The sequence below is a fragment of the Emys orbicularis genome, chromosome 13 (genome assembly GCF_028017835.1).
Source record: "Emys orbicularis isolate rEmyOrb1 chromosome 13, rEmyOrb1.hap1, whole genome shotgun sequence".
NCBI lineage: Eukaryota > Metazoa > Chordata > Testudines > Emydidae > Emys > Emys orbicularis.
The window spans coordinates 42,640,802-42,653,174 of NC_088695.1; the positions used below are offsets into that span (position 1 = coordinate 42,640,802).

General features: G+C 38.1%; 1 protein-coding gene across 1 annotated transcript in view; it reads right to left on the reverse strand.

Annotated features, from left to right (window-relative positions):
- The window catches only part of SMURF2 (SMAD specific E3 ubiquitin protein ligase 2), a 104,911-nt gene that overhangs the window by 49,743 nt on the left and 42,795 nt on the right, over nucleotides 1-12,373 (reverse strand). Inside the window, exons 4-6 of the mRNA XM_065415331.1 lie at nucleotides 10,422-10,460; nucleotides 8,466-8,574; nucleotides 104-237 (exon numbers count right to left, since the gene is read on the reverse strand). Coding sequence (XP_065271403.1) covers nucleotides 104-237; nucleotides 8,466-8,574; nucleotides 10,422-10,460 — 282 coding nt within the window. The remainder of the gene's footprint in view (nucleotides 1-103; nucleotides 238-8,465; nucleotides 8,575-10,421; nucleotides 10,461-12,373) is intronic.

Below are 12,373 nucleotides of genomic sequence, written 5' to 3' on the forward strand. Positions count from 1 at the left end.
AGAAAACATTCACATATACACAGAGCTGCCACTGAATTTTTTTAAAACTCTTTGCAAAAGTGCTCTAAAACAGAGACAAAATATTAGCACTTAGTCTACTTACAACCAGTGTCTTTAAGGCGGTTGATTGCATTTGAAAGAAGTCTCACACAACCCAGAAAACCAGCTCCTTGTTTTTTATGGATTTTCTTGTGGTTCCATACACTGATTGTTATTGAATCTGACTTCCCAATATATCTGAAAAGGGCAAAAATAAATAGCATTATAAAGTTACACATTGATAAAATAGTGAGAGTCTTAAGAAATCTCAATGGGTGTAATTTAAGCAACATGGAGGCCCAGAAGAGGATGTAAGTTGCACCACTTTAGACTTGCCTCTGATCTAGTATCTCTAACAAAAGACTGTACAATACTTTGGTTCAGACCCGCTGGATCCCTTGCAGTGTGAAATACATGGTATCTACAGAGCTACAAAAACACTTTACTGAGTACTTTGCAAAATCCAGATGAGTATTTCTCAAATTTTAGAAAATCTGAACACTGAAAGGGTTTGTTATTGTTGGTTGGATGGTTGTTTTTAAGTTCACTTTTAAGCAGCATTTTATTTGCAAACCAATTTTTACAGGAAGCAATTTCGAAAGAACCTTTCCAAGTATTTTGGATACACCAACTATTGCCAACACCCTCTGGCTAGACAGTGACAATATGTCTAAGTGAGAATGACTGGTATCTAATTGTTTAGTTATTTCAATCACGGGCAATATAAATTTAAGAATTATAGCCCAGATCCTGAGAGGTGCTCCATTCCAAGCTCTCAGATTCTGGCCTTCTTTAGATTATTACCAACTTCTTTTGAACAAAAAGTAAACAATCAATTCAGCCATCCAGATACCATCACCACTTTCTACATACACCCTCCCACATTCATTCTAGTTTGTATTGTCTTCTTATCTAAAAAGAGTTCTTAATGCAGTTGGTCAAAGTTTAAATGATACTGTCAAGGCTGGCAGACTAAAAATTGGACCTACCTGTTGGGATTTAAATTGCAGCTGTACTCAAGTAAGTGTTCATGTAACGCTTTTCCTCTGCTTCTTTCTTGTATGCAGGCCTTCAGAGCAGGATTCTTGGAGATTTCACTTTACTGCCTGCATACAAGAACAGAGCAGAGCAGGGAAGAGCGTTACTGTAGTTGCATACCTGTGAGTATGGAGAGGGGCGGGAAAAACAGTCCTAGTTTTTTTAATATTAGGGTTAAAACTTTTTATTTATTTATTTGAAGTGAAGTTGTCAGCAGACCGACAAATGTAACTCTCAAGGGAGGTCAGATTTTTGGCCTATCAACCTTGACAATGCCGATTTAAGAACTGTATTGGAGGCAGAAAAGCACAGGAGAAATACGGAAGGGAAGACCGGAATTCACTTGCACAATATTAATTGTGACAGTTTACACTATATTTCATATACTTATTTTTGTATTCTTAAAACAGATTCCTGTGAGAACTAGTTATGAGCACTGAAGAATAAAAAAAAAAACACCATGAGCCTTTTATTTTCCAGTATTTCCTTGTTGCTTTTAAAAAGGACAAAAAATCGTCAAATAAAATTTCAAACCTATCTAGAAAATTAAGTAAAAATACGTATTTCAATACTTTACTAATGTAACATTTGAGGGTGAGTTTTTATGGCTCAGAAGTAACTAACAAGTCTTCCATAGAAGGCAGGTAAGAGCTTCTATACTACTACTTACCAATTTAGCATCTGAATTTTGCACTAGAAAAATCTAGTCTCAGTACCATGTTAGGAGAGGAAGCCATTCAACTTACACTTGCCAAAGAAAGATGTTTTTTCCTCCTTTGGAAAAAACACTTCCTATAAACACTAGTGGACCTTGTTGGAAACAATGCTTAATCTTTTTTACTATGCAGATTGAGGCAGAGAAAAATTATAGTGGTATTTAAGGACTGAACTGGCATTTTCAGTCCATTGTTGGGACAGTAAGTTACATTTGTTTCACATCAACTTGCAATAAAAATCAAACATAAAACCCTAGCTAGGAATTTTGTTTATTAAAAAAAAAAAAAGTTCAAAGTCTTAAAACAAAGAAGTTAAACTCTGCTTCTTCACATAACAAATCCATTTCTCTTCTCCCACAGAGTTCCAGTGTAGCCAAATCCTGAGAGTTTCCTCAATTTCCCCCCGCTTAGGGTGACCAGACAGCAAATGTGAAAAATCGGGACAGGGGTGGGGAGTAATAGGAGCCTATATAAGAAAAAGATCCAAAAATCGGGATTGTCCCTATAAAATCGGGACATCTGGTCACCCTACCCCCCCCCCCCCCCCCACACACACACACCCATCCTCAATAGCTACATCATGGCTTCCAATGCTTGCAATTGAGGCCATATGAAATATTCTAGTGAAGAGGAAACCTCAAGAGATATGGTTCAGATAAGCAAGATACCCAGAAGTTAGCAATCTTAACCTTTCTATATCTCAAGTCTGCAAACTGGGATTTTGTACAAGAACAGGGTTTTATGAAATATTCTGGAAACAGGCTATTTTCAGTATTTCAGTACTTCCACCTCTAAACAAAATCAGGTAAGATAGAGGTTAATTAAATTAATTATTTTGTTTAACCTCAAAAAGGTTCAAGTCAAGTTTTAGACAAAGGGTTAGCTCTTATTTTAGATGAATTAGTTCACCAAGGTCCATAGGTAGCATTTCCTTCAGAGCCTATCCATTTTGCACCATTATCATCCAGAAGGGTTGCTGTCAAGTCACTTGCCTACCGTCGTGACACTAGGGCAAAGCACACTTTCTTTGCAGAATTCTGCCTAGGAGAGTAAAGCAGGAAGAAAGGGCGAGAAGGAAACTTTCCTTCCTGGAAAAGCACCTCTGATCAGACCAGATGTGCTGTCTCTAGAAAAGCAAACAAAATGCAGCACAGAACTGGAAGCCAGGAAATCCCAATTTCAAATCCCTGATCTGACAGACTCCTTTTGCTGCTTTGGATAAGTTACTCACTTTCCCTCAGTATTCCCATTTGTAAAAAAAAGCTGATAATACTTCATAGTGGTGGAGCTAGGTTTAGATAATGTTTATGTGCTTTGAACATATAAAGCTCAGTAAAAGTGCCAAATATGATTTTTCAGGCATTGGGAAAAGCATGAGCTATAAGGAAAACACAAAAAGATGGAAAATAAGGGAGAAAAGGGAACACGACTAGGACAAGCATGGTATTTTATTGACATTTAACTACATCCAAAAAGCATCTCTTTGGCCATTTCTTTCTGGAAGGGCTCCCAGATTTTCCCCTACACACCCCCAGCTGGATTAAGGAATTTAATCATTTATCAAATTCAACTGCTTCCTCTCACATTAAAATCTGAATTAAGGAGCACATATAGCAAAAAAAACCAACAAAAAAACAACGTACTATTGGTCCTCCCAGTACTGCAAAAGCCTTGGGGGGAAAAAAGTCTTATACAGGACAGAAGCTACATGTGTATTGGGCTGAATCAGACTTAAGGAATGTGGGTTCCCTTAAAATTGGCAACCTAATTCAAACACAGTTCTACAAATACATAAAGATCCCTCTCACTGTACACTCAGATGCAGTATCATTAAAAAGCCTGTAAGTGTTAATTTGTTATGCGAAAGGTCCTAAACTTGGCATTGAGCAGACACACCGTAGCCAAGAGACAATGTTATTGGACATCAGACTATTACAATTATTAAAAAAAACCTCTTTAAGTAACTAAATATTTTATAGTAGAAAATTAAAATAATGCTGTATTTAATTACATCAGCTCTAAAAATTCTACATATTTGCACCTTCCTCTGGTTGATTTCCACAGAAGAGACCAAGTGGGCATTTTGCCATTGAGACACCATCTGTTATCCTTGGCGTGCATACTATTTCCTGTAGCAGCACAGTGTCATAAGTCAGAGACTAGCGTTCCCATGCAATGGTGTGTTGTTAGGGTAAACATTATGATGCCTTTAGAATCTACCGTATTATTATTTTCAGAAGAGGTCGGAAAGGCAAATAATCTCATAGATTGCAGGGATTAATCATCAGCCTTTTTGGCAGTGGGCTAGTTACTATTCTTACTATGACATTTTTCTAGACTTTCTGCAAAGGAAAAGATTACTTTATTTTAACATCTGCTTGCGATGCAGAGCTGAGAACTGGCATTAGTTATATCAAAGTAAGAATTCAGAATATATTTAAATCACATTCAGATAAATGTATTCTACAGAGTCAAACTCGTTTAATCAATTCAAGGCTCCTTAAGAGGACAATCATGTGGATAGCATTCTGGGGTTTAAGATACTTCTAACTGCCAAGCTAGACAACTTGGAGCTGAGAATATGTGCATTTGAAAACGCTGTCAGGACAGTACACAGAGCTCCGATTTTTTATTTTTTTAAGGTAAATAATTTTAATAATAGAAAATAGGTTTCTTAAATCACATCTAGTATTACGGGGTAATAGAGCAAGGGAGCAAAGAAAAAAGTTGGGTTTAAATGAAAATAAAGGAGAATAAAGTAAGTGAATGAAGGGAGAGAAAGACGACTTTTTTTTTTTTTAAATGACTGATGAGTGAGATTCAGTGTGAGGTCAGACCTTAAGTACTGAGAGTAAGAAGGATCCAGGAAGAATAATAATCTCTACAGGATCATACCCGAAAAGATATATGTATTAAGAGTAACGTTACCTATGAATGCAAACTCATTTTTCTTGGATTTCAGGTCCCGCAGATGAGAGACACACAAACATGCCATCTCTTTTAAAAATTCATTACATAATAAAGGCATGGAGATAACTCTTCCAGAGCTCATGAAAGTATGAGCTAGTTACAGAGGAAAGACCTGCTTCTGTCTGAGGAGTTATTTATTGCTAACCTGAACAAGTCTTTTTTGATTTCTTCAGACACACAAGATTCTGAAAGTGAAAATGATGGATAAAAACTAGGGCTGTTGATTAATCGCAGTTAACTCACGTGATTAACTGAAAAAAATTAATCACAGTTTAAAAAATTAATCGCGATTAATTGCAGTTTTAATCACACTGTTAAACAATTGGTATTCTATTGAAATTTATTAACTATTTTTGGATGATTTTCTACATTTCCAAATATACTGATTTAAATTACAACACTGAATACAAAGTGTACAGTGCTCACTTTATATTATTTTTATTACAAATATGGGCACTGTAAAAATGATAAACAAAAAAAATAGTATTTTTCAATTCACCTCATACAAGTACCATAATGCAATCTCTTTATTATGAAAGTGCAACTTAGAAATGTAAATTTTTTTTTTGCTACATAACTGCACTCAAACCAACCAACATAAAACTTTAGAGCCTACAAGTCCACTCAGTCCTACTTCTTATTCAGCCAATCGCTAAGACAAGCAAGTTTGTTTACATTTACATGAGATAATGCTGCTGGCTTCTTATTTACAATGTCACCTGAAAGCGAGAATAGGCGTTCGCATGGCACTTCTGTAGCTAGCATTGCAAGGTATTTACATGCCAAATATGGTAAACATTTGTATGCCCCTTCATGCTTCAGCTACCATTCAAGAGGACATGCTTCCATGCTGATGACGCTCGTTAAAAAAACAATGTGTTAATTAAATTTTGACTAAACTGTTTGAGGGAGAATAGAATGTCTCCTGCTCTGTTTTACCCACATTCTGCCATGTATTTCATATTATAGCAGTCTTGGATGATGACCCGCCACATATTGTTCGTTTTAAGAACACTTTCACTGCAGATTTGACAAAATGCAAAGAAGGTACCAATGTGAGATTTCTAAAGATAGTTATAGCACTGCACCCAAGGTTTAAGAATCTGAAGTGCTTTCCAAAACCTGAGAGGGACGAGGTGTGGAGCATGCTTTCAGACGCCTTAAAAGAGCAACACTCTGATGTGGAAACTACAGAACCCGAACCACCAAAAAAGAAAATCAACCTTCTGCTGGTGGCATCTGACTCAGATGATGAAAGTGAACATGTGTCAGTCTGCACTGCTCTGAATCGTTATCAAGCATAACCCATTATCAGCATGGATGCATGTCCTCTGGAATGGTGGTTGAAGATGAAGGGACATATGAATGTTTAGCTCATCTGGCATGTAAATAATTTTGCAACGCCAGCTACAACAGTGCCATGTGAATGTCTGTTCTCACCTTCAGGTGACATTGTAAACAAGAAGTGGGCAGCATTATTATAAGTACCATCAAATTATAGTAACTCATTACTCCTTTTAAAAATCCCACAACTAGCTTTACAAAGCCACCAAGGTTGTGGGAAACACAAACTTGGCAACACTCTTTTCACTTTCCTTTCCCCCTTACTCTTTCTTTCTATAAAGAAGCTCATTAATGTGTGCTAATGGGCATTTCCAAAAAGAACAAAAAGAAAGGTAAGGGGGTGGGAAGAGAAAGAAAAAGAAAGAATGAGAGGAGGAAAAGAAAATGCAAGACTTCGGTACTGCTGCCAATTTAAATATATTTCACCAGCTGGCACCAATTTCCACAGCAGTATTTGCCATATTAACCCGGAAAACAAGTGCTCCTGATTACAATGCCTAATAAGTATGGCTATGAAGAAATCTCTGAAAAAAATCAGTTCCTGAAGATTTAGACAATTCACTTAATTAGCTACTTGTATAAAATCAGCACCTTGGCAGATTTAATAATTATGAAAATCAAAGCATTTTCAAGTTCTTTAAACATGAAAAGCATAGAGATGTTTTTTCTCCTTATAACAAACTGCTTTTAAATCAGATTTGTTAGGAAATTGAAAAAAAGACTGCATATGCAGAGCTTGACTCTGGACTAAGTTTTTATGGCACAGTTACAAAGCTTTGAAAATATGCTTTGAACAAATGCTGTCTTTGGCTAAAATACTACAATCCCACTCCCCAGTAAAGCAATATTGTTTCATTAAATTATCAATGACATTTAGTGAAATAGTAATGCAAATGTTTTGTATCTTGCACCAAAAAATTCTGAAAATGTATTGTGCGTGTTTAGTCTTCAACCATTCAAGGAAGTGGAAGATCTGAGGTTACTTTAAACCAGGTCTTTCACATTAGTGTTCTGCTGAAGATTTAGGATGCTGGCTGGAGCCATGGCTTCTTTTCCCTGGGAAGCCGGAGGCATGGAGTGGAGATATTTGTATAGGTATAAATTCAGTGATGCAGCTATGCTGCGGCAAATCCCTAGCATAGATATGCTGCACTGGTGCAAATCAGGGCTTGCACCCAGTGCAGTTTATCCTAGTTTTAAACAGGGGGGCTGGAACAATTTGTATAATGGGGGGGGGGGGGGGTGCTGAGAGCCACTGTAAGACCAAACTGTAAGACCTCTATATAATGGAAACCACTTTAAGCCAAGAGGTGCGGGAGCACCCCCAGCACCTCTAGTTCCAGCACCTATGTAAAAGTGATGCAGCAGTTTAAAACTTGTAAAAGCCCATTTTACACCAATGTGTTGCAGCGACACTGGAGGTCTGCACTGGAGTAGCCTGATCAATACAAATACTCCCACAAGACAGGCCCTAAGGAGTGAATGCAGATACTGGCAGAAAACAGGAATGGAGGGAAGACAATGTGAATGGAGGAATGGATTAAACCAGGATGTAATCAGTGACTAAAAAGAGCGCCTTGAGGCAAACTGTGCAAATAGTTCAAAGGCTCCTCTTTCTGCCTTTCACCCCAAGCACGTATTGAAAGAACAAAAGGGAAGAAGAGAGCAGAGAAACAATATAATAATAAAAAAAAAAATTAAAAATCCCTAAGAAAACAAAATATTGTATTATTTCTGCACAGAAAATTCTCCCCCAGGGAGAAGCAAGAGAAAGAATGAACCACACATGACAGATGTATGTCATGTTGCTTACTGCACTACTGAAAAGGAGCTCAGATACTATGGTGAGGATGGCAGTATAAAAACCTACACAGAATAGAAATGAAATACTTAGCACAAATTAAAGGGAATAAGAAAGGGAAAGAAGGAAACAACATTAGGACTGAAGAAAGATTTTGAAAGACAGAAGGAAAGACACCAAATTACGTTGCAGAAATAAAAAAATGGAATGAAGAGGAAAGGAAGAATAAATGCTAAGGGAAATTTGGTAAACTATTTTTTCCTTTTATTTTATGCACAGTCCAATATCAAAATGTTGGACAATAAAATAATCCAAACAACACTATGCTATCTGTAAAATGCATTGCAGACAGTGTATTAGAAAACATACCGGGGTGTAGTGTTGAGATGCGAAAGGTGTGATTGTGGTGCATGTATTTTTCACCCTGGCTAACAAGGTTTACTCCTCTGGCATATTTTTACTACTGTGAACATTTGGCAATTTTGGAGTTTCTGTGCTTTTTAGAAGATTCAGCTTCAAACCTTTGCTGTATTTTAGATATCACTGTTAACACCTACAGGTCATAATGCTGATTCCACTTTGGATCAAGCGTATTCTTCACAGTATCTGTAGAATGGCATTGGCCAGATCCGTCGACCACCACCTTAGCAAATGGATCAGGAAGTCCTATAGGAGGGGAGGAAAAACTCATAAAAGGGCATGCTTGAAAACTGAGAAAAATAAAATGATAATCAATACACAACTGTGATTTTTTTTTCTTATATGCTGAGTATTTTGAAAAGGGTCATATTTAATCGGAGTCTGTCATCATCACAATTTCAGCTCCAAGTAGGTTAACGTGATGTTTGCATTAGAATATTCAAAATTCAGGATAAAATACTTGCTTTGAAAGAGTTTTCAGATATTTCATATTCTCTACAAATATATAAAAAAATGTGTGTCTTATGTATACAAACTGACAGAACTATAATGTTAAACTGCCTTTCAGTAGATGAACAAACTGAGCTTTGCAACAATGCTCTAAAGGTGACCTGCAAAGAAAAAGAAAGGTTTTTTTCCCCTTATGTGTAAAGAGGACTAAGCATTTTTCTCCCCCTTAAAATTTTTTTAAAAAAATAAATGTTTTTCCTTCTGCTATTTTTACACTTGCCATTCAAATCTTGACTACTTGGGATGGCACTATGGATGACTGGAGGCCTGTTAGGACAACATGAAATATACCAAGCAAGTGCAACCTGACTGAGAAGAGAAGTAATTTTCATTCAAACTCTTTAAAACTGTTTGTTTTTTAATCCCGGAGTCAAATATTTATGGAGAAAAGCTCTTGTTATATAAGGTTCTAATCACTCTCAGCCCCTTTAACCCTGTGTAAGTTCCCAATGAACAGCCAACAAGGAGTCCACTAAATTCACAGAAGATAACATTCCTGGTATTTAAGTTAAGTTACAAGCAGGATTTTTTTAGTTATCCTTGCTAATTATTTGTATTATGGTAGTATTTACAGGCCCCGACTGAGATCAAAGCCCCATTCTGCTAGGCACTATACAAAACACATAGTAATGGACAGCCTCTTCCTCAGAGACCTTACAAACAAAATAAACATTAAGGCTTTACGGTCTTTTTTATATATCATAAGACCACAAAAAAGGGCACACATCCATCTTTTTCCTCTTTGCAGGTTATCTTTAAAGTTTAGGGTCTGCCCTTTTGGATTCTCCTGCTTTACCTACTAATCTCATTTGGAAGGAAGTCGATATAGAGATATCTCTATCTCTGTATCTGTGTGCGCACGCACACACACGTAGTTGAGAAGAATCCTCTTTCCCTTCCAAAATATCATGAAAACTAGTGGAAGGTGCATAATTTCAGTTCAGGGTGGGCAAATATGTATTCTGACTTGCTCATTAATTATAAAAAAGTGTATCTGCTTGTTAGACCAAAGGAGCTTGCCTATGGTAAAATGGTTCAATGTATATTTATGTATGTGATACTAGTTTTTCTGAGAGCCTGCAATTTGCCTGAGAGAAGTTACTCAAAGTGAAAAACTTCTCTCTCCACTCTAAAGTCAGCACCAATATAATTGGTACATATGTGGGGAAAAAACATAGAATTTTTTGTTTAAAAAAAGATACCGCACATAATCAACCAATCATACTATTCAAACACCAAAAAGCGATCAGATCAATATTTTTAGATGAAAATCCTTCAGATTTATTAGCACCAAAAATGTCTTCAACCCATAAGCTTCCTTCCCCTCTCCACACCAGTCCAGAGGAGTTGTTGATAATTTTTGTTCATTTGTTTGTTTGTTTTTAAAAACAGATTTAAAAAATACTCCCAGGATGAGTGCCAGCTAAAAAGTTACAAGCGCTGAAGAACAGTGGGTTGGAAACACCACTATCTCCTTCAACACATAGATGTCAATGCACTATGATGCTGTGTTAAAAGTAGTGTACAGAACTTATGTAACATGTACCACACATATTAATTCATAAATTTTAATAGCTACTTACGGAAAAAATCCTTTTTCACCAAGTTTTTTGCACATAGTACTGCAAGGGAAACAAGAAATACATAATGAAATTACTGGTCATTAATATTTTAGAATTTCTTTATCTTCTCAGCATTCCAGAAAACCCAGTGCAAAGTAAAAATCTATGAACATCAAAGATGTGTGCAAGAAAACAAATTGTGATCACGGGCCATTTTTAATGATGTATGAAGTAAACACAGAAGGCTGAGCCAGAAGTTCCTTCTTTTGACAGTTACCCCAAGGTCAGCTGTGGTGGAAGTTACAGAGAGGTGATGTTCTCAGTATGTGTGTGTGCTTTCCAGCCCTTCAGACATGGCCATATTTTTAATCTAATTTTAATCGCCAGAACATGCTAATATGTGGAGGAGGGATGGAACTGCATCAAGAAAGAATAGAAGGGCAGGTGCCTCTAGAACGGATTAGGGTGCTTCCCCTATACCATATGCCCTCTTGGCATAATTCCTGATGGACGGTGATAAATGAAGTTAGCTTGCCCAGTGCAACGACACTCACACAAATTAAAGATTTAGAAGGCATAAATCATTTAGAGTTGCCATTTGTGTTTTCAGCTGTTATTCTTGATTCTAATTTTGCAGTTTCAGTGTCTCACTTTGAAAACTGGTTGCTATGATAGTACAAGCCAGCTTTTTAAATGCATTCAATTCACACTTTATTAGAAGACAAAAATAACCAATCTCCAGAGGGTATTCAGGGTACAGTTAGTAAAACATAATAAGGATTTAAGGAGGTGGTGTACACACGTAAGGAACACTTGTGGAAGTCTGTTGAACAAGCTTTGCCTTACATGAAAAATAAGAGTCAGATCAGAAATCATTTCAATTTAAAGAGCTGAAAACACATATGCTAATCTATTAGCTACTTGAACTATAAGCTATGAAACTAAAACAATTTGGTTCTTTTAGAAAATATCTGCTCTATGTGCAGAAGCTTCCGGTTTATTAACTGTTTAAATCTGAACAGTAAAATGACTGTCTCCTTGCTTAAACACAGATAAATATTAAATACATCAATCTAAATCCCACCATAATCAATACATCTCGAGAAGGTAAATTATAACCATTTAATGGCAATTTTTCCATAGAATCCAAGTACTGTATATACTCGATCATAAGCTGGTTCGTTTATAAGCCGACCCCCCCCCCCCCCCCCCGCCCAAGATGGATAAGTAAAAATGGAACATTTTTTATAACCCGTTCATAAGCCGACCCTATAATTCAGGGGTCAGCAAACTTTGGCTCCCGGGCCATCAGGATAAGCCACTGGTGGGCCGAGATGGTTTGTTTACCTCAAGCGTCCCCAGGCACTGAGGTAAGTAAACAAAGTGTCCCAGCTTACCCTATCAGGCCGGCACAGCAACTGGTGGGGAAATTTTTTTTTGGGGGGGGGAAAAGAAGCTGGGAGTCAGGGGAGTAACCCCTGTGACCACCCCCCACATTACCCCACCCCAGCCCGGGACCCCCACACTCTCCCCATCCCATCCCACCTTATCTGGGGAGGGCCAGGGGAGGATGTCTCTGACCTGGTTGGAGCTGCTCCGGCAGGCTGGGCAGCCCGGCCGCAGCCTGCTCCAGTGGGCCAGACCGGGCGGCGCGGCCACAGCATGTTCCAGCGGGCTGGGCGGCGCAACCACAGCCTGCTCTGGGGGGCGGAGCTGAGCGACACGGCTGCAGCCTGCCAGCCCTGGAGCTGCGGCTGCTTCGGAGGCTGGGGGGGGAAGAGCAGCGTGACCAGAAGCGGAGAGATGCTGGCCCCGCCTCTTCCCTTCTGTCTCTGCTGGCTGTGCTGCCTCTCCTTGCTCCCTCTGTTGGGGGGGAGGGGCTGTGTCCCACTTCTCCCCCTCTACACTCGTTCATAAGCCGACCCCCTTCTCTGGTGCTTCCCCTTTTTACTCAAAAAAATTCAGCTTATGAA